Source organism: Carcharodon carcharias, chromosome 8 (genome assembly GCF_017639515.1).
Source record: "Carcharodon carcharias isolate sCarCar2 chromosome 8, sCarCar2.pri, whole genome shotgun sequence".
Taxonomy (NCBI): domain Eukaryota; kingdom Metazoa; phylum Chordata; class Chondrichthyes; order Lamniformes; family Lamnidae; genus Carcharodon; species Carcharodon carcharias.
Genome location: NC_054474.1, coordinates 112,605,018 through 112,630,547, shown reverse-complemented (window position 1 = coordinate 112,630,547; position 25,530 = coordinate 112,605,018). Strand labels below are relative to the sequence as shown.

At 51.9% G+C, this 25,530-nt stretch overlaps 1 protein-coding gene across 1 annotated transcript in view; it reads right to left on the bottom strand.

Annotated features, from left to right (window-relative positions):
- exd3 (exonuclease 3'-5' domain containing 3) overlaps positions 1-25,530 on the bottom strand; it is a 381,414-nt gene that overhangs the window by 298,807 nt on the left and 57,077 nt on the right. Inside the window, exons 6-7 of the mRNA XM_041194159.1 lie at positions 20,897-20,950; positions 14,959-15,098 (exon numbers count right to left, since the gene is read on the bottom strand). Coding sequence (XP_041050093.1) covers positions 14,959-15,098; positions 20,897-20,950 — 194 coding nt within the window. The remainder of the gene's footprint in view (positions 1-14,958; positions 15,099-20,896; positions 20,951-25,530) is intronic.

The window sequence follows — 25,530 nt, the reverse complement described above, 5'->3', positions numbered from 1 at the left end:
AGCAGCAGAGAGACAGACAGCAGCGGAGAGAGAGAGAGACAGACAGCAGCGGAGAGAGAGAGAGAGACAGACAGCATTGGAGAGAGAGAGGGACAGAGCAGCGGAGAGAGAGAGAGACAGACAGCAGCGGAGAGAGAGAGAGACAGACAGCAGCAGATAGAGAGAGAGAGACAGACAGCAGCAGAGAGAGAGAGGGACAGACAGCAGCGGAGAGAGAGAGAGACAGACAGCAGCGGAGAGAGAGACAGACAGACAGCAGCGGAGAGAGAGAGAGACAGACAGCAGCGGAGAGAGAGAGAGACAGACAGCAGCGGAGAGAGAGACAGACAGACAGGAGCAGAGACAGAGAGACAGCAGCGGAGACAGAGAGAGAGAGACAGCAGCGGAGACAGAGAGTGAGAAACAGCAGTGGAGACAGAGAGAGAGAGACAGCAGCGGAGACAGAGAGAGAGAGAGAGACAGACAGCAGCGGAGAGAGAGAGAGACAGACAGACAGCAGCAGAGAGAGAGAGAGACAGACAGCAGCAGAGAGAGAGAGACAGACAGACAGCAGCAGAGACAGAGAGACAGACAGCAGCAGAGAGAGAGATAGACAGAGAGCAGCAGAGAGAGAGAGACAGACAGCAGCAGAGAGAGAGACAGACAGCAGCGGAGAGAGAGATAGAGAGCAGCAGAGAGAGAGACAGACAGCAGCAGAGAGAGAGAGACAGACAGCAGCAGAGAGAGAGAGAGACAGACAGCAGCGGAGAGAGAGAGAGAGAGACAGACAGCAGCGGAGAGAGAGAGAGAGACAGACAGCAGCGGAGAGAGAGAGAGACAGACAGCAGCGGAGAGAGAGATAGACAGAGAGCAGCAGAGAGAGACACACAGCAGCAGAGGGAGAGAGAGACAGACAGCAGCAGAGAGAGAGACAGACAGCAGCGGAGAGAGAGATAGACAGAGAGCAGCAGAGAGAGAGAGACAGACAGCAGCAGAGAGAGAGAGAGACAGACAGCAGCAGAGAGAGAGAGAGACAGACAGCAGCAGAGACAGAGAGACAGACAGCAGCGGAGAGAGAGAGAGACAGACAGCAGCAGAGAGAGAGACCGACAGCAGCAGAGAGAGAGACAGACAGACAGCAGCGGAGAGAGAGAGACACACACTGCAGCGGAGACAGAGAGAGAGAGAGAGACAGACAGCAGCAGAGACAGAGAGAGAGAGATAGACAGCAGTGGAGACATAGACAGCAGTCAAGAGAGAGAGAGACAGACAGCAGCGGAGAGACAGACAGCAGCAGAGAGAGAGAGAGACAGACAGCAGCGGAGAGAGAGAGAGAGACAGACAGCACCGGAGAGAGAGAGAAAGACAGACAGCACCGGAGAGAGAGGGAGAGAGACAGGCAGTACCGGAGAGAGGGAGAGACAGGCAACACGAGAGAGAGAGAGAGAGACAGGCAGCATCGGAAAGAGAGAGAGACAGGCAGCACCAGAGAGAGAGAGACAGAGACAGGCAGCAGCACCGGAGTGAGAGAGAGAGAGAGACAGGCAGCACCAGAGTGAGAGAGAGAGAGAGACAGGCAGCACCGGAGAGAGAGACAGGCAGCACCAGACAGAGAGACAGGCAGCACCGGAGAGAGAGACAGGCTGCACCGGAGAGAGAGACAGGCTGCACCGGAGAGAGAGACAGGCAGCACCAGACAGAGAGACAGGCAGCACCGGACAGAGAGACAGGCAGCACCGGACAGAGAGACAGGCAGCACCGGAGAGAGAGAGACTGGCAGCACCGGAGAGAGAGACAGGCAGCACCGGAGAGAGAGACAGGTAGCACCGGAGAGAGAGACAGGCAGCACCGGAGAGAGAGACAGGCAGCACCGGAGAGAGAGACAGGCAGCACCGGAGAGAGAGACAGGCAGCACCGGAGAGAGAGACAGGCAGCACCGGAGAGAGAGAGAGACAGGCAGCACTGGAGAGAGAGAGACAGGCAGCACTGGAGAGAGAGACAGGCAGCACCGAAGAGAGACAGACAGTGGCGGACTGAGAGAGAGAGAGAGACAGACAGCAGCGCAGAGAGAGAGACAGAGAGCAGCGGAGAGAGAGAGAGAGACAGACAGCTGCGGAGAGAGAGAGAGATGGACAGCAGCACAGAGACAGACAGCAGTGGAGAGAGAGAGAGATAGACAGACAGCAGCAGAGAGACAAACAGCAGCAGAGAGAGAGAGAGACAGACAGCAGCAGCAGAGAGAGAGACAGACAGAAGCAGAGAGAGAGAGAGACAGACAGCAGCAGAGAGAGAGAGACAGACAACAGCGGAGAGAGAGACAGACAGACAGCAGTGGAGACAGAGAGATAGAGAGAGAGACAGACAGCAGTGGGGAGACAGACAGCAGTGGAGAGTGAGAGAGACAGACAGCAGCGGAGACAGAGAGAGAGACAGCAGCAGAGAGAGAGAGACAGATACAGTGGAGAGAGAGAGATAGACAGACAGCAGCAGAGAGGGAGACAGACAGCAGCAGAGAGAGAGAGACAGACAACAGCGGAGAGAGAGACAGACAGACAGCAGTGGAGAGGGAGAGAGACAGACAGCAGTGGAGAGAGAGAGGGACAGACAGCAGCGGAGACAGAGAGAGAGAGAGAGACAGACAGCAGCAGAGACAGAGAGACAGACAGCAGCAGAGACAGAGAGACAGACAGCAGCAGAGAGAGAGATAGACAGAGAGCAGCAGAGAGAGAGAGAGACAGACAGCAGCAGAGAGAGAGAGACAGACAGCAGCGGAGAGAGAGATGGACAGAGAGCAGCAGAGAGAGAGAGACAGACAGCAGCGGAGAGAGAGAGGGAGACAGACAGCAGCGGAGAGAGAGAGAGAGACAGACAACAGCGGAGAGAGAGACAGACAGACAGCAGTGGAGACAGAGAGATAGAGAGAGAGACAGACAGCAGTGGGGAGACAGACAGCAGTGGAGAGTGAGAGAGACAGACAGCAGCGGAGACAGAGAGAGAGACAGCAGCGGAGAGAGAGAGAGACAGATACAGCGGAGAGAGAGAGAGAGAGACAGACAGCAGCGGAGAAAGAGAGACAGACAGCAGCGGAGAGAGACAGACAGACAGCAGCAGAGTGAGAGAGAGAGACAGCAGCGGAGACAGGGAGAGACAGACAGCAATGGAGAGAGAGACAGCAGCGCAGAGAGAGACAGAGAGCAGCGAAGAGAGAGAGAGATAGACAGACAGCAGCAGAGAGAGAGAGGGACAGACAGCAGCGGAGAGAGAGAGAGACAGACAGCAGCAGAGAGAGAGAGACAGACAGCAGCGGAGAGAGAGAGACCGACAGCAGCAGAGAGAGAGAGACAGACAGCAGCGGAGAGAGAGAGAGACCCACTGCAGCGGAGACAGAGAGAGAGAGACAGACAGCAGTGGAGACATAGACAGCAGTCGAGAGAGAGAGAGACAGACAGCAGCGGAGAGATAGACAGCAGCGGAGAGAGAGAGAGACAGACAGCAGCGGAGAGAGAGAGAGAGACAGACAGCATTGGAGAGAGAGAGGGACAGACAGCAGCGGAGAGAGAGAGAGACAGACAGCAGCGGAGAGAGAGAGAGACAGACAGCAGCAGATAGAGAGAGAGAGACAGACAGCAGCAGAGAGAGAGAGGGACAGACAGCAGCGGAGAGAGAGACAGACAGACAGCAGCGGAGAGAGAGAGAGACAGACAGCAGCGGAGAGAGAGAGAGACAGACAGCAGCGGAGAGAGAGACAGACAGACAGGAGCAGAGACAGAGAGACAGCAGCGGAGACAGAGAGACAGCAGCGGAGACAGAGTGAGAGAGACAGCAGCGGAGAGAGAGAGAGACAGACAGACAGCAGCAGAGAGAGAGACAGCACCGGAGACAGAGAGACAGACAACACCGGAGACAGAGAGAGACAGACAGCAGCGAAGACAGAGAGACAGACAGCAGCGAAGACAGAGAGTGAGAGACAGCAGCGGAGACAGAGAGAGAGAGACAGCAGTGGAGACAGAGAGAGAGAGACAGACAGCACCGGAGACAGAGAGACAGGCAGCAGCGAAGACAGAGAGACAGGCAGCACCGAGAGAGAGAGAGAGACAGGCAGCAACGAGAGAGAGAGAGACAGGCAGCACCGGAGAGAGAGAGAGAGACAGGCAGCACCGGAGAGCCAGAGCGAGAGAGACAGGCAGCACCGGAGAGAGAGAGTGACAGGCAGCACCTGAGAGAGAGGGAGAGAGACAGGCAGCACCGGAGAGAGAGAGAGAGAGAGAGAGACAGGCAACACCATAGAGAAAGAGAGACAGACAGCACCAGAGAGAGAGAGAGACAGGCAGCACCAGAGTGAGAGAGAGAGAGACAGACAGCAGCGGAGAGAGAGAGAGACAGACAGCAGCGGAGAGAGAGAGAGACAGACAGACTGCAGCGGAGACAGAGAGACAAACAGCAGCGGAGAGAGAGAGATACAGCAGCGGAGACAGAGAGAGAGAGAGACAGTAGCGGAGACAGAGAGAGAGAGAGACAGTAGCGGAGACAGAGAGAGAGAGACAGACAGCAGTGGAGAGAGAGACAGCATCGGAGACAGCCAGCACCGGAGACAGAGAGAGACAGACAGCAGCGAAGACAGAGAGACAGGCAGCACCGGAGAGAGAGAAAAAGAGACAGGGAGCACCGAGAGAGAGAGAGAGACAGGCAGCACCGGAGAGAGAGAGAGACAGACAGCAGCAGAGACAGAGAGAGAGGGACAGACAGCAGTGGAGACATAGACAGCAGTCGAGAGAGAGAGAGACAGACAGCAGCGGAGAGACAGACAGCAGCGGAGAGAGAGAGAGACAGACAGCAGCGGAGAGAGAGAGAGAGACAGACAGCAGCAGAGAGAGAGAGAGAGAGACAGACAGCAGCGGAGAGAGAGAGAGACAGACAGCAGCAGATAGAGAGAGAGACAGACAGCAGCGGAGAGAGAGACAGACAGACAGCAGCAGAGACAGAGAGACAAACAGCAGCAGAGACAGAGAGAGAGACAGCAGCGGAGACAGAGAGAGAGAGAGAGAGAGACAGACAACAGCGGAGAGAGAGAGAGACAGACAGACAGCAGCAGAGAGAGAGACAGCACCGGAGACAGAGAGACAGACAACACCGGAGACAGAGAGAGACAGACAGCAGCGAAGACAGAGAGACAGACAGCAGCGAAGACAGAGAGTGAGAGACAGCAGCGGAGACAGAGAGAGAGAGACAGCAGTGGAGACAGAGAGAGAGAGACAGACAGCAGCGGAGACAGAGAGAGAGAGACAGCAGCGGAGAGAGAGTGAGACAGACAGACAGCAGCGGAGAGAGAGAGAGACAGATAGACAGCAGTGGAGAGAGAGACAGCACCGGAGACAGAGAGACAGACAGCACCGGAGACAGAGAGAGACAGACAGCAGCGAAGACAGAGAGACAGGCAGCAGCGAAGACAGAGAGACAGGCAGCACCGAGAGAGAGAGACTTGCAGCACTGGAGAGAGAGAGAGAGACAGGCAGCACCGGAGAGACAGAGAGAGAGAGACAGGCAGCACCGGAGAGAGAGAGAGACAGGCAGCACCTGAGAGAGAGGGAGAGAGACAGGCAGCACCGGAGAGAGAGAGAGAGAGAGACAGGCAACACCATAGAGAAAGAGAGACAGACAGCACCAGAGAGAGAGACAGGCAGCACCAGAGAGAGAGAGAGAGACAGGCAGCACCAGAGTGAGAGAGAGAGAGACAGACAGCAGCGGAGAGAGAGAGACAGACAGCAGCGGAGAGAGAGAGAGACAGACAGACTGCAGCGGAGACAGAGAGACAAACAGCAGCGGAGAGAGAGAGATACAGCAGCGGAGACAGAGAGAGAGAGAGACAGCAGCGGAGACAGAGAGAGAGAGACAGACAGCAGTGGAGAGAGAGACAGCACCGGAGACAGCCAGCACCGGAGACAGAGAGAGACAGACAGCAGCGAAGACAGAGAGACAGGCAGCACCGGAGAGAGAGAAAAAGAGACAGGGAGCACCGAGAGAGAGAGAGAGACAGGCAGCACCGGAGAGAGAGAGAGAGACAGACAGGCAGCACCGGAGAGAGAGAGAGACTGCCAGGCAGCACCGGAGAGAGAGAGAGAGCCAGGCAGCACCGGAGAGAGAGAGAGAGAGACAGGCAGCACCGGAGAGAGAGAGAGTGACAGGCAGCACCGGAGAGAGAGAGAGACAGACAGGCAGCACCGGAGAGAGAGAGAGAGAGCCAGGCAGCACCAGAGAGAGAGAGAGAGAGCCAGGCAGCACCGGAGAGAGAGAGAGAGAGAGCCAGGCAGCACCGGAGAGAGAGGGAGAGAGACAGGCAGCACCGGAGAGAGAGAGAGTGACAGGCAGCACCGGAGAGAGAGAGGGAGCGACAGCGCCTGGAGACAGAGAGGGAGCGACAGCGTCCGGAGAGACAGAGGGAGTGACAGCGCCCAGAGAGAGAGGGAGTGACAGCGCCCGGAGAGAGAGAGGGAGCGACAGCGCCCAGAGAGAGAGATAGAGCGACAGCGCCCGGAGAGAGAGAGAGGGAGCGACAGCGCCCGGAGAGAGAGAGGGAGTGACAGCGCCCGGAGAGAGAGAGGGAGTGACAGCGCCCGGAGAGAGAGAGGGAGCGACAGCGCCTGGAGACAGAGAGGGAGCGACAGCGTCCGGAGAGACAGAGGGAGTGACAGCGCCCAGAGAGAGAGAGGGAGCGACAGCGCCCGGAGAGAGAGAGGGAGCGACAGCGCCCAGAGAGAGAGATAGAGCGACAGCGCCCGGAGAGAGAGAGAGGGAGCGACAGCGCCCGGAGAGAGAGAGGGAGTGACAGCGCCCGGAGAGAGAGAGGGAGTGACTGCGCCCGGAGAGAGAGTGGGAGCGACAGAGCCCGGAGAGAGAGAGAGGGAGCGACAGCGCCCAGAGAGAGAGAGGGAGCGACAGCACCCGGAGAGAGAGAGGGAGCGATAGCGCCTGGAGAGAGAGGGGGAGCGACAGAGCCCGGAGAGAGATACAGTACCGGAGACAGATACAGGTTGAAAGAGCCAACCAGACTGAAAGACTGTCAGTACCAGCGAAAGAGACAGAGAGTACCAGTGGGAGATACAGACAGCACCAGAGAGAGCGACAGGAAGACAGTACCGGAGAGGTTGCGAGACAGACAGTGTCAAACAGAGGGAGACAGACAGTATCACAGAGAGAGAGAGAGACAGACGGTACTGGAGAGAGCGAGCAAGAGACAAACGGTACCGAAGAGAGAGAGAGACAGACGGTACCGGAGAGAAAGACAGACAGGTTATATCAGACAAGGAGATACAAATAGACAGTACGAGAGACAGACAGGCAGACTGAACCGAGGGAGAGAGAAGAGAGAGGCAGACAGACAGTACCGCAGAGAGATAGACAGGCCGACAGACAGGGCCAGGAGCAAGGGAGGGAGGGGCCGACAGGGCCAGGAAGGAGGGAGAGAAGGGCTGACAGGGCCAGGAGGAGGGAGGGACAGCGCTGGAGGGAGGGAGGGACTGACAGAGCCAGAGGGAGGGAGGGACAGCGCCAGAGGGAGTGACTGACAGTACTGGAGGGAGGAACAGCCAGTATCAGAGAGATAGGCTGACAGTGTCAGAGGGACAGGCAGAAAGCACCGGAGAGAGAGAGACAACAGACAGTACCAGAGAGAATGAGAGGAGAATGGACAGACAATGCTGGAGAGAGACACTGAGGGTACTGGAGTGAGGGACAGATTCTACGGGGCAGGGAAATACATAGAGACAGTACAGGAGAGAGACAGACAGATAGACAGAACCAGATAGTAGGGCAGACACTACCAGAGGGAGAGAGAACAGAGAGACATACAGGCAGTACCGACGGGAGGGGCAGACAGTACCTGAGAGAGAGACAGACAGCACCGGAGAGAGAGAGACAGACAGCATTGTTGAAAGAATTGCATACAGAAAGTACAGGACAGAGATGGACAGACAGTAGGACAGGCAATACCAGAGGGAGAGGGAAGAGAGAGAGAGAGACAGACAGTACCAGAGATGGGATAGCCAGTGACGGAGAGAGAGAGATGGAGGACTGTAGCGGAGAAAGACACACAGACAGAGTGTGCTGGAGAGGGACAGGCAGACATTAGTGGAGAGAGACAGAGAGTGGCAGACAATGCCGGAGAGAGAGAGAGAGCAAGAGAGAAAGAGCGAAAGAGAGAGAGCGAGAGAGAGAGCGAGACAGACAAACAGACAGTACCGGAGGTAGAGAGACAGACAGTACCGGCGGGAGAGGGACAGAACTGGAGAGTGAAAGACAGACACTTTACACTTTAATGCTAGATGATGATTGAAATCATGGAAAATTTAAGAAGGGATGTCTAGACAGGGCCAGGAGGAAGCGGGAATGTTAGACAGGGACAGGTGGAGGCAGGAAAATTTAGACAGTGCCAACAAAAGCGGGAATGTTAGAAAGGGCCGAGAGGAATCTGGAATGTTAGACAGGGCCGTGAGAAAGAGGGAATGTTAGACAGGGCAGAGCGGAATGAATGTTGGACAGGGCCAAGAGGAAGAGGGAATGCTGGACAGGGCAGAGAGAAGGCAGGAATGTTAGACAGGACAGAGAGGAAGTGGGCATGTTGGACAGGGCAGAGGAAGCGGGCATGTTGGACAGGGCAGAGAGAAGGCAGGAATGTTTGACAGGACTGAGAGGAAGTAGGAATGTTAGGGAGGGCCAGGAAGAAGCGGGAATGTTAAGGAGGTCCGGGAGGGAGCAGGAATAATATGCAGGGTTGGGAAGAAACAGGAAATGTGTGACAGAGCAGAGAGAAGGCAGGAATGTTAGACAGGGTAGAGTGGAAACAGGAATGTTGGACAGGGCAGAGAGAAGGTGGGAATGTTTGACAGGGCCAAGAGGAAGTGGGAATGTTAGACAGGGCCAGGAGGAAGTGGGAATGTTAGGGAGGGCCGGGAGGGAGCAGGAATATTAGGCAGGGTTGGTAGGAAACAGGAATGTGAGACAGAGCAGAGAGAAGGTGGGAATTTTAGACAGGGCAGAGAGAAGGGGGGAATGTTTGATAGGGCTGAGAGGAAGTGGGAATGTTAGACAGGGCCGGGAGGAAGCGGGAATGTTAGGGAGGGCCGGGAGGGAGCAGGAATTGTGAGACAGGGCAGAGAGAAAGCAGGAATGTTAGACAGGGCAGAGAGAAAGTGGGAATGTTAGACAGGGCAGAGAGCAAATGGGAATGTTAGACAGGACAGAGAGGAAGCAGGAATGTGAGATAATGCCGAGCAGAAGCAGGGATGTTAGGCAGGTCCAGGCGGAAGCGGGAATGTTAGACAGGGCCGAGAGCAAGTGGGCCTTGTCACCTTCACAGTTGTCCTGAACGTCTTCACAGTGAAAAAATTTCCCAACCTCCTCGGCTCAGGGATGAGAGAGTTTGTGATAGTGAGTAACTGTGTGTGTGAGTGAGTGCGTATGTGAGTGAATGTGTGTAAGTGAGTGAGTGAGAGTGACAGTGAGAGTCAGTGTGAGTGAGAGTATGCATGCGTGAGAGAGAGTGAGCGTGTGAGAGAATGTGTGTGAGAGTGCATGAGAGAGAGTGAGTGAGTGAGGAAGTGTGCTTAAGAGTGTGTGTGTGTGAGTGTATGTGTGTGAGAGAGTGTGTGTGTGTGTGAGAGAGTGTGTGTGTGTGTGAGAGAGTGTGTGTGTGAGAGTGTGTGTCTGTGTGTGTGTGTGTGAGAGTGTGTGTGTGTGTGTGCGTGTGTGTGTGAGAGTGTGTGAGAGTGAGAGTGTGTGTGTGCGCGAGTGTGTGTGTGCGAGTGTCTGTGTGAGAGAGTGTGTGAGAGTGTGAGAGAGTGTGTGTGAGAGTGTGTGTGTGTGTGTGTGTGTGTGTATGAAAGTGAGTGAGTTTGTGAGCGTGTGTGTGTGTGAGAGAGTGTGTGTGAGAGTGTGTGTGAGAGTGAGTGTGTGTGTGTGAGAGAGTGTGTGTGTGTGTGAGAGAGTATGCTTGAGAGAATAAGTGCATGAGAGAGAATGTGTGTGTGGGAGAAAGTGAGCATATGGGAGAAAGTGAGCATGTGTGAGTGAGTGAGCGCGTGTGAGTGAGCGAGTGCGTGTGTGAGCGAGTGCGTGTGGGTAAGCGAGCGAGCACGTGTGAGTGAGCGAGTGAGCACTTGTGAGTGAGCGAGCGCGTGAGAGTGAGCGAGCGAGCGCATGAGAGTGAGTGAGCAAGCGCGTGAGAGAGCGAGCGACGCGTGAGAGAGTGAGCGCGAGAGAGTGAGCGAGCGCGTGAGAGAGCGAGCATGAGAGCGAGCGAGCACGTGAGAGAGTGAGCGAACACGTGAGAGAGTGAGCAAACACGTGAGAGAGTGAGCAAACACGTGAGAGAGTGAGCGAGCGCATGTGAGAGTGAGCGAGCATGTGAGAGAGTGAGCGAGCGAGGCTGAGCTAGCTTGAGTGTAGGTGAGGCAGAGAGAGAGAATGAGTAATTTTGTGAGTGAGAGTGTGTGTGGGTGAATGTATGTGTGTGAGAGAGAGTATGTGTGTGAAAGTGCTTGTGTGTGAGCGTGTGTAAAACATAGAAACATAGAAAATAGTAGCAGGAGTGGGCCATTCAGCCCTTCGAGCCTGCTCCGTCACTCACTATGATCATGGCTGATCATCCAACTCAATAGCCTGCTCCCGCTTTCTCCACATATCCTTTGATCCCTTTCGCCCCAAGAGCTATATCTAACTCCTTCTTGAAAACATACAATGTTCTGGTCTGATTCTGGACTCGCCCACCATCAGGAACATCCTTTCTGCATCTACCCTGTCTAGTCCTGTTAGAATTTTATAGGTTTCTATGAAATCCCCCCTCATTCTTCTGACCTCCAGCGAGTATAATTCTAACCGACTCAATCTCTCCTCATATGTCAGTCCTGCCATCCCATGAACCAGTGTGGTAAACCTACGCTTCACTCCCTCTATAAAAGAGTAGTGTGTGAGAGAGTGAGTGAACAAGTGTGTGAGAGTGAGAGAGTGTGTTTGTGTGTGCGTGTGCACGCATGAGTGAGCATGCGAGTGTGTGAGCGAGCATGTTTGAGGGTGAGCGATCATGAGAGTGAGTGAGCATGTGTGTGAGTGAGCGAGCATTTGTGTGAATGAGCATGTGCGAGTGAATGAGTGAGTAACTGTGTGTGAGTGTGATTGAGAAATTGTGTGAAGGTGTGCGTGTGTATGAGAACGATAGTGAGAGTGATTGAATAATTGTGAGTGAGTGAGTGAGTGTGTGAGACAGCGGTCGCGTGTGTGTGTGAGTGAGTGAGCAAGGGAGTAATTGTGTGCGAGTGAAAATGATTGAGGAATTGACTGAGAGTGTGTGTGTGAGTGAGCAGGCATCTGTGCAAGTGAGCTGGCATGTGTCTGTGTAAGTGTGTTTTATTTTATTCATTCACAGGATGTGGGCTTCGCTGGCTGGGCCAGCATTTATTTCGTTGCTCTTGAGAGTGTGAGTGTGTGAGAGAGTGAGTGAGTAATTGTGTGTGTGAGAGTGAATGACTAATTGTGTGTGTGTATGCATGAGAGGGAGAGTGTGAGAGAGTGAATGTGTGAAAGAAAGTGGGCGTGTGAGTGAGCGTGAGTGAGTGAGCATGAGTGAGCGTGTGCCAGTGAGTGAGCATGTGTGAGTGAGTGAGCGTGTGTGAGTGAGTGAATGAGTGAGTAATTGTTTGTGAATGAGAGTGAATGAGTAATTGTGAGAGTGAGTGTGTGTGAGAGTGGGCATGTGTGAGTAGGTGTGAGGGTGAGTGAGCGTGTTTGAGTGAGCGAGCATACTTGTGAATGAATGGCCATGTTCTCGAGTGAATGGGTGTGTGTGAGAGTGAGTGGGCATGTGTGTGAGTGAGCGAGCATGTGCGTGAATGAGTGGCTGAGTGAGCATGTGTGTGAGTGAGTGAATGTGTGTGAGTGAGTGAATGTGTGTGTGTGAGTGAGTGAGTATGTGCGTGAGTGACCATGTGTGAATGAGTGACTGAGTGAGCATGTGAGAGTGAATATGAATGAGTGAGTAACTGTGTGTGAGCAAGTGAGTTTGTGCGCGCGCGAGTGAGCGGGCATGTGTGTGTGAGCAGGCATGTATGAGTGAGCAAACGTGTGTGTGTGAGAGAGCATGTGTGAGAGTGAGCGAGTAAGTACATTTGAATGAATGAGAGTGAGTGACCAATTGTGTGTGACAGTGAGTGACTAATTGTGCATGAGAGTGGGAATATGAGCATGCATGAGAGTGAGTGAGTATGTGTGACAGTGTGTGAGAGAAAGTGAGTATGCGTACATGAGAGTAAGTGTGCATGAGAGAGATTGGGCGAGTGAATGCGTGAGAGAGAGAAAGTGAGCATGTGTGAGCAAGTGAGCGTGTGTGAGCAAGTGAGCGTGTGTGAGCAAGTGAGCGTGTGTGAGCAAGTGCGCGTGTGTGAGCAAGCGAGAGTGTGAATGGGCGTGTGTGTGTGAGTGGACATGTGTGAGAGTGAGCGGGCGTGTGTGAAAGTGAGAGGGTGTGTGTGAGAGTGAGCAGGGGTGTGTGTGTGTGCGTGGTGGTGTGTGTGTAAGTGAGTGTGTGTGAGCACGGGTGAGTGAGCATGTGCAAATGAATGAGATTGAGTGAGATAGTGTGCGTGTGTGTGTGTGTGAGAGAATGAGTGTGAGAGTGTGGGCGTGTGTGTGTGAGTGGGCGTGTATATGAGTCAGCATGTGTGAGAGGAAGTGGGCATGTGTATGTGAGTGAGTTGGCATGTGCGAGTGAGTGAACGTGAGTGAGCGATCAAGTGTGTGAAAGAGAATGGTCGGCGTGTTTGAAAGTGACTGGGCGTGTGTGTGAGTGACTGGGCGTGTGAGTGAGTGGGCATGTGAGAAAGTGAGTGGGCATGTGAGTGAGTGGGCGTGTTTGAGAGTGAGTGGGCATGCTTGAGAGGGAGAGGGCATGTGTGAGTGTTAGTGGACATGTGTGAGTGGGCATGTGAGAATGCGGGTGGGCATGTGTGTGAGTGAGCATGTGAATGAGCATGTGCGAGTGTGTGAGTAATTGTGAGTATGAGTGAGTGTGTGTGTGAGTAAGTAATTGTGTGTGAGTGACATTGTGAGTAATTGTGTGAGAGTGAGTGAGTAATTGTGAGTGTGAGAGAGAGTAAGCAGGTGTGTGTGTGAGTGAGTGGGCGTGTATAAGTGAATGAGTGAGTGAGAGAGAGTAAGCGGGTGTGTGTGTGAGTGAGTGGGCATGTGTGTGAGTGAGCTGGTGTGTGTGAGAGTGAGCTGATGTGTGAGAGTGAGCGGGTGTGTGAGAGTGAGCGGGCGTGTGTGTGTGAGCGGGCATGTGTCTGAGCATGTGTGAGCGCGAGTGAGTGAGCATGTGCGAGTGAATGAGAGTGGGTGAGTAATTGTGTGTGAGTGAATGTGTGTAAGATAGAGTGGGTGTGTGAGAGTGAGTGGGCGTGTGAGAGAGTGAGTGGGCGTGTGAGAGAGTGAGTGGGCGTGTGAGAGAGTGAGTGGGCATGTGTGGGTGTGAGTGGGCATGTGTGGGTGTGAATCGGCGTGTGTGCATGTGTATGAGTGAGTGGGCGTGTGTGCATGTGTGAGAGTGAGTAGGCGTGTGTGCGAGTAAGTGGGCGTGTGTGCGTGTGTGTAAGTGGGTGTGTGTGCATGTGTGAGAGTAAGTGGGCGTGTGTATGTGAGTGAGTTGGCATGTGCGAGTGAGTGAATGTGACTGAGTGAACATGAGTGTGTGGATGAGTATAAGTGTGTGAGTATCTGCGTGTGTAAGTGGGTGAGTGTGTTTGAAACTGTGTAACTGAGTTTTAGTGAGAGTCAGCATGAGTGTGTGTAAAAGAGAGTGTGTGTGAAAGTGAGTGTGCTTGAGAGAGTGTGTGAGAGAAACAGTGAATAAATGTATGTGAAAGTAAGTGTGCGTGAGAGAGAGAGTGTGTAAGATTGTGTGTGTGAGTGGGTGTGCGCGTGTGAGTGAGCGAGTTTGTGTGTGTGTGTGAGAGAGAATGAGCATGTGCGAGTGAATGAGTGCGTGACAGTGTGAGTGAGTGAGCACGTGTGTGAGTGAGCGTTTGAAAGTGTGCAAATGAGTAAGAGTGAGTGAGCAAGTGAGTGAGCATGTGCGAGTGAGTGAGTGAGTGAGAGAGAGTCTGTGTGAGAGATAGAGAGAGACAACCTTGATACTGGGAGTGAGTTGGATGCACGCACGTACACCCTTCCTCCCTCCCCAAAAACCTATCCACACCCTGGGCCGGGTGAGGGGGGAAACCCATGCCAAAAAGCAACCCACTTCCAACCCCCACTTTTGCATGAATTCCGTCAAGGTCAGCTCAGAGTGTGCGATGAGCGCAAGGTTGGTTTTAGTTAAAAAAAACTCCTTAGCTTGGTCCCGGTCCCCTTCCTTGGTGACCAGGACTTGAGGCCCCGTCTGTCTGTCTGTCTCTCTCTACCTCCGCTTCTTAAATGAAAAGGCAAAAGAGATTTTATTTAAAAAGGTGATTGATTGACACCGATTGGCAATAGAGGGATAGTTTGGAACAGAGAGACGATGGTATTTGCAAGAGGGATTTTTTTTTGCTGGGGTAAGTTTTCAGGCAAGCTGGAACCCCTCCAATACCTTAACCTATTGGTTATTTTCAAGCCTGATTTTACACATTGAGTGTAGGTGAACTATTGGAATGTAGCATCACTGTCAATTCCAAACCTGACCTCCTGACATCCATGCATGTGCAGTCTGCAGCAGAGGTCACTAGACACTAGTAATGATAAAGACCCTGGCTGACTTTTCCATTCCTAGCCCAAGACAGTAAACCCAACCATGAATTCCTTCTGCCACTCAATCTGAGATCAGCTGGCACAGCACAGACTAGCACTGCAGTCTGCATGACTTAGTGCTAGTACCACACCAGGCACTGTGTTTACCGAGCAGACTAAGCGGAGGAGCTGTTAAGCATCTCTCAGTGATGTCTCTTGAGCTGACCATACCTTTGGATGTCGACGGTGTTGACTGCTGGATGGCACCACGAATCCAGCAGCTGCAGCAAACAATGCTGTAGCTCTGGATAATCAGATACATAGGCCTCTACCAGGCTCACTTTATCCTGAAGGAGCAATGGAATGCACACCTGCATCAAGAGAATTAAATTGTTAGTGAGAGTTCCTTCTATTGTATAGTGAATGAAGAATGGTGAGAGGTCAGGTCCTGGGATTGAATGGAGAAGAGAGAGTTTGTCCACTTCTACCTCCATATAATTCTCCTGCCCTGAGTTCACAGACAGCAGCAGTCTCATTTTCCCCTTGGCAGATACCTCCCAATTTGAATCTTGGATGGTAATTTGCATTTAAATTGTGCTTCTGAAGGAACAGAACATCTTACAGAGGTGTACAGAGGGACAGGACACTAGAGCAGGCAGTGTAGGGAGGAAGGAGGTGAAGTAAGGATAGATTATTCAAAACCAGCATAGGCAAAGTGACGTGTGGGAGTTCCAGAGGGCAGGAGAAAACAATAGAAAGTTGGGCCTCGTGAGGAAGCAGTGCAGGCCAGGCACTGGAGTGAGTTCATATCATCATATGGTACAGGAGGCCATTCGGTCTGACTTGGCTGTGCTGGCTCTTTGAAAGAGCTATCTGATTAAACCCACTCGCCCTGCTCTTTCCCCACAGCCATGCACATTCAGAATTTATCCAATTCCCTTTGACAGTTACTATTGATTTTGCTTCCACCTCCCTTTCAGACAGCACATTCCAGATCACAGCAACATGCAGCATTAAAAAAATTCTCACGTCCTGTCTGGTTGTTTTGCCAATTAACTTAAATCTGTGTCCTCTAGCTATTGACCCTCTTGCTGGTGGAAACAGTTGCTCCCTATTGCTTCATTAAACCCCCTCATAATTTGAACACCTCAATTAAATCTCTCCTTAAACTTCTCTGCTCTAAGGCGAATGACCTCAGCTTCTCTCACCCTGCAGTTAGCGAGATGGTTCGTGCCATCTGTATCACAGGGATAGACAACAGTACTGGGCAGGACCATGGAAGAAAAGTACAATGAGGAGCCTGAAATCAATTCACTGAATTAACATAGTTTGGTGAGAGTGCAGGCTAGTATCTGGGGCTTTGGCCGGGATTTTCCGGCCCCGTCATGGGTGGGACCCACCGCGGGCGAGGTGACGCCCCAGCCAGAAGTCCATTGACTTACAGCAGAACTGGAAGATCCCGGTGGGTGGGTGCAGAAAACCCCACCCTTTGTGTGGGGGGGGATGGGTCCTCTGGTTGCAGAGTTCAAAATCTGCTAAGGTTCAGGAGAATGAGAAAAATCAGTTCAATGATTGTTTGGATTTCAGCCATGTAGCGAGTGATAGAGGCATCGCAGACTGGAGAACCCCAGAGTGATAGAGGCATCGCAGACTGGAGAACCCCAGAGTGATAGAGGCATCGCAGACTGGAGAACCCCAGAGTGATAGAGGCATCGCAGACTGGAGAACCCCAGAGTGATAGAGGCATCGCAGACTGGAGAACCCCAGAGTGATAGAGGCATCGCAGACTGGAGAACCCCAGAGTGATAGAGGCATCGCAGACTGGAGAACCCCAGAGTGATAGAGGCATCGCAGACTGGAGAACCCCAGAATGATAAAGGCATCGCAGACTGGAGAACCCCAGAGTGATAGAGGCTTTGCAGACTGGAGAGTCCCAGAGTGATAGAGGCATCGCAGACTGGAGAACCCTAGAGTGATAAAGGCATCGCAGACTGGACAACCCCAGAGTGATAGAGGCATCGCAGACTGGAGAACCCCAGAGTGATAAAGGCATCGCAGACTGGAGAACCCCAGAGTGATAGAGGCATCGCAGACTGGAGAACCCTAGAGTGATAAAGGCATCACAGACTGGAGAACCCCAGAGTAATAGAGGCATCGCAGACTGGAAAGTTCCAGAGTGCTAGAGGCATCGCAGACTGGAGTGTCCCAGAGTGATAGAGGCATCGCAGACTGGAGAACCCCAGAGTGACAGAGGCATCGCAGACTGGAGAACCCCAGAGTGATAGAGGCATCGCAGACTGGAGAACCCCAGAGTGATAAAGGCATCGCAGACTGGAGAACCCCAGAGTGATAGAGGCATTGCAGTCTGGAGAGTCCCAGAGTGATAGAGGCATCGCAGACTGGAGAACCCCAGAGTGATAGAGGCATCACAGACTGGAGAACCCTAGAGTGATAAAGGCATCGCAGACTGAAGAACCCCAGAGTGATAGAGGCATTGCAGACTGGAAAGTCCCAGAGTGCTAGAGGCATCGCAGACTGGAGAGTCCCAGAGTGATAGAGGCGTCGCAGACTGGAGAGTCCTACAGTGATAGAGGCATCGCAGACTGGAGAGTCCCACAGTGATAGAGGCATCACAGGCAGGACAGACCCTGGGCGGAATTTTATGAAGGCTACAAGAGCTGAAAAGTTATGAGCAGGATGGCTTAATTAGGCGGAATGCAGAATTTCAATTTCCCAATGGCGAGTTGAGATGCAGAGATAAAGTCAGCAGCATGCCAAAGTTATGCCGGCCTGCGGCAGGTTCATGCTTGTTATACATTTGTATGCCATATATACTCATTAAGCTGAGACAGCTTTCAATGAAGACTGAACCTTAGGATTAAGTCAGTGGTGTATGAGAATCTCAAGGCACCCAGTTCACAATCGTTTAAAGGTAGTGTGCAGCAGTCAGCTCTATATAGTTGTGACAAAGGTAAGTAGGTTTCCATGGTGAACTCTGTGGCACAAGGCAGTGGGTGTTGAAAGGTTGCTGCTCAAGAGCAGGGAGGTACGATGGAGGGAAGAGAGCGTGGGCAGAGATTGGTGTTCGGGTGCAGGGAGGTACAATGGAGAGAATAGAATGTGGGCAGAGATTGATGATTGAGAGCAGGGAGGTACGGCGGGGGGAGGAGAGTGTGGGCAGAGATTGGCGCTCGAGAGCAGGGAGCTACAGTGGAGGGAGGAGTGCGGGCACAGATTGGCACTCGAGAACAGGGAGCTACAATGGAGGAAGGAGAATGTGGGCAGAGAAGGCAGGTGAAGGATGTTGGACGGAGGCTCCAAGATGACAGCAGAAAGGTTGAGGGTGACAGATGGAAGGTTGAGGGTCAATGGCTCTGGGTCAAGGTAGATGGTAGGATGCTCCAGAATGATGAGGGGGAGGAGTAGAATAATGTTAGGAAGGTCAGGCGAAATGAGAGGAACCTCGAGGGTCACAGTGTTAGAGCTCCTCAACATGACTGCTGAAAAACTGTTACCTCGCAGGAGGTCAGGCTGTTGTGGGAAGCAGCCATTGTAGAATGGGAGGAGTTCTGAGGGTGGCCCATGGGAGGGCCATGCATTCTCGTTGGTCAACTGCAGGAACGAAAGCCATGCCAACAGAGGTGCTCACATCTTTTCCTGCCTTCTTCACATAGTTCACTTTGTGGATTTGCAATGGGTCTTTTACACCCCATCATTTGCAATCAAGAGTGGCGGAGAAGAGGCTTCATCACAGGAGGGCCTCGCTCACACAACAACATAGGCCACAAGGCCATCAGCCAGCACCAGCTGAGTGGGAAGGTCAAGAGGAAGCTAACCAAGGCCATCTTCATCACCAAGGAGCACTGGTGGGTCAACGCATATTCAGAACATGCACCAACTACATACGTGAGAAGCATTTGCCGAGATGGCTAAGCCTTTCTCAGGAGGTGGTTACACACCTGGGTGCGCTCCTACAACAAGACCTGAAGCCCTGTAGTTTAGCAGGGAAATGTCTGCCAGTTTTCTTCAAGGTAACTGTGGCCCCAAACTTCAACTCCAGGGACTAATTTCAGGGCTCCACAGGACTCGTGTGGCATTTCTCAGGCTACAATACATTGGTGCATATGGGAGGTGACAAATACCTGTTCAGAAGGGCCAACAAATTCATCAGGTTCTCAACAATAGCCAGGCTAATAGCCAGGTCGCGAGAACAGTTGGCTTCAGGGCTATCACGGAGTTCCCACAGTGTTTAATTGACTGCACTCACATGGCCATTAGAGCTCCCTGGGACCAACCAGCTATATTTGTAAATCGGAAGGGGGTTTCACTCCCATAACATTCAAGTTGTCTGTGACCACCAAGAAACAATTATGCAGGTGTGTGCTCATTTCCCAGAGAGCTCACATGATGCATACATCTTAAGGAACTCCCGGCTGCTATTTGAGGCCCCGGCTGAAGTGCAGGGTTAGATCCTGGGTGGCGAGGGCAATGTTCTCAGAACGTGGTTCATGACACCATGTGTCATTCCCAAAGCCCTGTGGAGCAGCGTTACAACACTGCACATTGCTCAACAAAGGCAAACATAGAGAACAACATTGGATTGCTTAAAATCCATTTCTGATGCCTTAACCGGTCCAAGCGGAGCTTTACAATATTTGCCACAGAGGATTGCTGCCATTTGCTGTGCCTTGCACAATGTGGCATTGCAAAGGGGAGAAGAATTGCCAATCAAGGAATAGAGGAGCTACTAATCTCCTCAGGTGAGGATGACAGGGAGGAATATAAGAACAAAAAAAATCTCACAGCCTCTCTTCCAGATGCCACAGCCAAGCAGAGATGTGTCAGGGCTGTCCGAGACAACCTCATCTTCAATCATGTTGACCAAGAGCGATGCAACTACCTGACCATCATTTTCTCACCTGCAAACCTTTGCCTGCTCCGATTGTGCGCACACCTCTGCCAGCCTCCATCTGGAGTTACCTCACTAAAACATGACCTCTACCCCACAGATTACCAAGGGGAGTGGGCCATTCTCAAGAGGGGTGAAAAGATATGACTCCCCCAGAAGATACCAGCTTTGCACCGACACTCAAATCAATGAAACTATCACGAGGCATCTCTCTGCTCCTTGCACACATTGTCAAAGGCACGTTGCATGAGCAGCACATCGATTCTCATGCTTGTCAGTGACCTTGGCTAATGTGCTTGGGGAGACAAGCCGATGCTGCATATTCAGGTATGTCGCATTGCCTTGGGAATAGAAAGCCACACATATTACCATCCAATGAAGACAAACTCCGCTTCTTAGCCACCGACTCCATTCCTGATCCTGACAACTCCTGAGGCTAAATCAGACTGTTCACAACTTTGATGTTGTATTTGAACTCTAGATGAGCTTCCCACCATATATCCGCACCATCATTGACTAAATTGAAACCACTGTCATAACATTGCTTGATTCTTCCAAGCACATTAGCCGAGGTCACTGACAAGCATGAGAATTTATGTGCTCCTTGTGCAATGTGCCCTTGACAATGTGGGCAAGGAGCAGAGAGATGCCTCGTGATACATCATTGACATGATAATGTCTTCAGTCTTCCTAATATTTAGCTGGAAGAAATTTCAGCTTATCCAGTATTGGATGTCAGATAAGCAATTTAGAAACAGTGCATGGGTTTAGAGAGGTGGTGGAGAGGTAGAGCTGGGTGTCAGTGTACATGTGGAACCTGACCCAAATGTACATCCCAATAGCCTGAGCTGAAGTCAACCTCAGTTGTCAGAGATGAAGCATTGTATGTTAAACCCATCCATTGCTCCATATCTCACATCATGCAAAGCATAAAGGCACATTGACCCAGAAGTGTGTCTAGGTGCTGCCAATGTTTTGTAAACATCAAACTTATTAACAGCATCTTCGCACTCCCTCCCCAAGCACAAAAGTCTCCACTACACTCCAGTTCATTCTTCCTGAAGCCCTAACCCCAATGGAAAGTAATGATAAGATTTGGATTTTTCAGTATGTTTGGAATTTAGTTAAGCAGTACTTTCCATTATTCTAAGCCTGAAGATTCACTGGGACCAACTGGCAGTTACTGGGATTTGTAGGAGTTTTTTGCTCTCTTCTTCCTAACTCTGCCATTTCCTAACACAAATGCAACAGTTTGCTTACCTCTTCCATATCCAGGTGTGGCTGCAGGTTCAACTTTATACTCAGTAACACAGCCTGTGAATTAATAGAATAAACACATTCAGGATCTCAAAACAATGCCATTGATCAGTTATCAATAAATGGTCTGTATTGGAATGCCCCTTGTTTAAGGCAGAGATGCCTAGCGTTTTCTCCTTGGTGTGACAGTGTGGATATCTTAATAAAGGTTGTGGGCATGTGACAGAGAGGCTCCAGTTAGGTGGTCCCATTCACTCAATTCTGAATCAGGGGCTGGGGTGGGGGGGTGGGGGGGTGGGGGGATCACTAACCTGCGGGCAGAGGAATAAACCGGAGCATGAGCTACAAGCAACTACTGGTGCACCCATCCCAGTGACTTAAAGGACAGTAGGACTCACAAGCTTGGAAAATGGAGAAAATTATTGATTTGCCCACTTTTTAAAATACCAGCAGCTTACTAATTTATACATCATTGCACGAACCCTTTCATTATACACCTCTGTTGTAACACATTGTTACATTTTTGATAAAATCTTTGCATTCACTGGTAAGCCACTAGATCACACTGGATTTTTAATTTCAATTTAGGCAAAAACAACAAGTATTCAAAAGCTTTGACTAAGATGTAGAGTTCAGTGTGACATGAAGCTCCTGACTTTTCCAGGTGGTGAACAGCAGGATGCCAAGCAAAGATGGGCATTTTGGAGTGATGGGAAAGCTCCTGCATCCAGTGTCCAAGCAGCTTCTGTCTAAGAATGAATCACAGACCAGGCAGCTCCTGTCTAAGAGTCAATCACACCAGGCATCTCCTGTCTAAGAGTAAATCGCGGAGCAGACATCTCCTGTCTAAGAGTAAATCGCACCAGGCAGCTCCTGTCTAACAGTGAATCGTATCAGGCAGCTCCTGTCTAAGAGTAAATCGCATCACACAGCTCCTAAGTGTGAATCGCACCAGGCAGCTCCTGTCTAAGAGTAAATGGCGCCAGGCAGCTCCTGTCTAAGTGTGAATCACACCAGGCAGCTCCTGTCTAAGAGTAAATTGCACCAGGCAGCTCCTGTCTAAGTGTGAATCGCACCAGGCAGCTCCTGTCTAAGAGTAAATTGCACCAGGCAGCTCCTGTCTAAGTGTGAATCGCACCAGGCAGCTCCTGTCTAACAGTGAATCGCACAAGGCAGCTCCTGTCTAAGAGTAAATCGCACCAGGCAGCTCCCGTCTAAGAGTAAATCGCAACAGACAGCTCCTAAGTGTGAATTGCATCAGGCAGCTCCTGTCTAAGAGTGAATCGCACCAGGCAGCTCCTGTCTAAGAGTAAATCGCACCAGGCAGCTCCTGTCTAACAGTGAATCACACCAGGCAGCTCCTGTCTAAGTGTGAATCGCACCAGGCAGCTCCTGTCTAAGAGTGAATCGCAGACCAGGCAGCTCCTGTCTAGGAGTGAATCGCATCAGACAGCTCCTGTCTAAGAGTGAATTGCACCAGGCAGCTCCTGTCTAAGAGTGAATCGCACCAGGCAGCTCCTGTCTAAGAGTGAATCGCACCAACAGCACCTGTCTAAGAGTGAATCGCACCAGGCAGCTCCTGTCTAAGAGTGAATCGCACCAGACAGCTCCTAAGAGTGAATCGCACCAGGCAGCTCCTGTCTAAGAGTAAATCGCACCAGGCAGCTCCTGTCTAAGAGTAAATCGCACCAGGCAGCTCCTGTCTAAGTGTGAATCGCACCAGGCAGCTCCTGTCTAAGAGTGAATCGCACCAGGCAGCTCCTGTCTAAGAGTGAATTGCACCAGGCAGCTCCTGTCTAAGAGTAAATCGCACCAGGTAGCTCCTGTCTAAGAGTCAATCGCACCAGGCATCTCCGGTCTAAGAGTAAATCGCGGAGCAGACATCTCCTGTCTAAGAGTAAATCGCGGACCAGGCAGCTCCTGTCTAACAGTGAATCGTACCAGGCAGCTCCTGTCTAACAGTAAATTGCACCAGGCAGCTCCTGTCTAAGAGCGAATCGCATCAGGCAGCTCCTGTCTAAGTGTGAATCGCACCAGGCAGCTCCTGTCTAAGAGTAAGTCGCATCAGGCAGCTCCTGTCTAAGAGTGAATCGCACCAGGCAGCTCCTGTCTAACAGTGAATCGTATCAGGCAGCTCCTGTCTAAGAGTAAATCGCATCACACAGCTCCTAAGTGTGAATCGCACCAGGCAGCTCCTGTCTAAGAGTCAATCGCGCCAGGCAGCTCCTGTCTAAGTGTGAATCGCACCAGGCAGCTCCTGTCTAAGAGTAAATTGCACCAGGCAGCTCCTGTCTAAGTGTGAATCGCACCAGGCAGCTCCTGTCTAAGAGTAAATTGCACCAGGTAGCTCCTGTCTAAGAGTGAATTGCACCAGGCAGCTCCTGTCTAAGAGTGAATCGCACCAGGCAGCTCCTGTCTAAGAGTGAATTGCACCAGGCAGCTCCTGTCTAAGAGTAAATCGCACCAGGTAGCTCCTGTCTAAGAGTCAATCGCACCAGGCATCTCCGGTCTAAGAGTAAATCGCGGAGCAGACATCTCCTGTCTAAGAGTAAATCGCGGACCAGGCAGCTCCTGTCTAACAGTGAATCGTACCAGGCAGCTCCTGTCTAAGAGTAAATTGCACCAGGCAGCTCCTGTCTAAGAGTAAATTGCACCAAGCAGCTCCTGTCTAGGTGTGAATCGCACCAGGCAGCTCCTGTCTAAGAGTGAATCGCACCAGGCAGCTCCTGTCTAAGAGTGAATTGCACCAGGCAGCTCCTGTCTAAGAGTAAATCGCACCAGGTAGCTCCTGTCTAAGAGTCAATTGCACCAGGCATCTCCGGTCTAAGAGTAAATCGCGGAGCAGACATCTCCTGTCTAAGAGTAAATCGCGGACCGGGCAGCTCCTGTCTAACAGTGAATCGTACCAGGCAGCTCCTGTCTAAGAGTAAATTGCACCAGGCAGCTCCTGTCTAACAGTAAATTGCACCAGGCAGCTCCTGTCTAAGTGTGAATCGCACCAGGCAGCTCCTGTCTAAGAGTGAATCGCACCAGGCAGCTCCTGTCTAAGAGTGAATTGCACCAGGCAGCTCCTGTCTAAGAGTAAATCGCACCAGGTAGCTCCTGTCTAAGAGTCAATCGCACCAGGCATCTCCGGTCTAAGAGTAAATCGCGGAGCAGACATCTCCTGTCTAAGAGTAAATCGCGGACCAGGCAGCTCCTGTCTAACAGTGAACCGTACCAGGCAGCTCCTGTCTAGGAGTAAATCGCATCAGGCAGCTCCTGTCTAAGAGTAAATTGCACCAGGCAGCTACTGTCTAAGAGTGAATCGCATCAGGCAGCTCCTGTCTAAGAGTAAGTCGCATCAGGCAGCTCCTGTCTAAGAGTGAATCGTATCAGGCAGCTCCTGTCTAAGAGTGAATCGCACCAGGCAGCTCCTGTCTAAGAGTGAATTGCACCAGGCAGCTCCTGTCTAAGAGTAAATCGCACCAGGTAGCTCCTGTCTAAGAGTAAATCGTTGAGCAGACATCTCCTGTCTAAGAGTAAATCGCACCAGGCAGCTCCTGTCTAACAGTGAATCGTACCAGGCAGCTCCTGTCTAGGAGTGCATCGCATCAGGCAGCTCCTGTCTAAGAGTAAATTGCACCAGGCAGCTCCTGTCTAAGAGTGAATCGCACCAGGCAGCTCCTGTCTAAGTGTGAATCGCACCAGGCAGCTCCTGTCTAAGAGTAAGTCGCATCAGGCAGCTCCTGTCTAAGAGTGAATCGCACCAGGCAGCTCCTGTCTAACAGTGAATCGTATCAGGCAGCTCCTGTCTAAAAGTAAATCGCATCACCAGCTCCTAAGTGTGAATCGCACCAGGCAGCTCCTGTCTAAGAGTCAATCGCGCCAGGCAGCTCCTGTCTAAGTGTGAATCGCACCAGGCACTCCTGTCTAAGAGTAAATTGCACCAGGCAGCTCCTGTCTAAGTGTGAATCGCACCAGGCAGCTCCTGTCTAACAGTGAATCGCACCAGGCAGCTCCTGTCTAAGAGTAAATCGCACCAGGCATCTCCGGTCTAAGAGTAAATCGTGGAGCAGACATCTCCTGTCTAAGAGTAAATTGCGGACCAGGCAGCTCCTGTCTAGGAGTGCATCGCATCAGGCAGCTCCTGTCTAAGAGTAAATTGCACCAGGCAGCTCCTGTCTAAGAGTGAATCGCACCAGGCAGCTCCTGTCTAAGTGTGAATCGCACCAGGCAGCTCCTGTCTAAGAGTAAGTCGCATCAGGCAGCTCCTGTCTAAGATTGAATCGCACCAGGCAGCTCCTATCTAACAGTGAATCGTATCAGGCAGCTCCTGTCTAAGAGTAAATCGCATCACACAGCTCCTAAGTGTGAATCACACCAGGCAGCTCCTGTCTAAGAGTAAATCGCGCCAGGCCGCTCCTGTCTAAGTGTGAATTGCACCAGGCAGCTCCTGTCTAAGAGTAAATTGCACCAGGCAGCTCCTGTCTAAGTGTGAATCACACCAGGCAGCTCCTGTCTAACAGTGAATCGCACAGGCAGCTCCTGTCTAAGAGTAAATCGCACCAGGCAGCTCCTGTCTAAGAGCAAATCGCATCAGACAGCTCCTAAGTGTGAATCGCATCAGGCAGCTCCTGTCTAAGAGTAAATCGCAC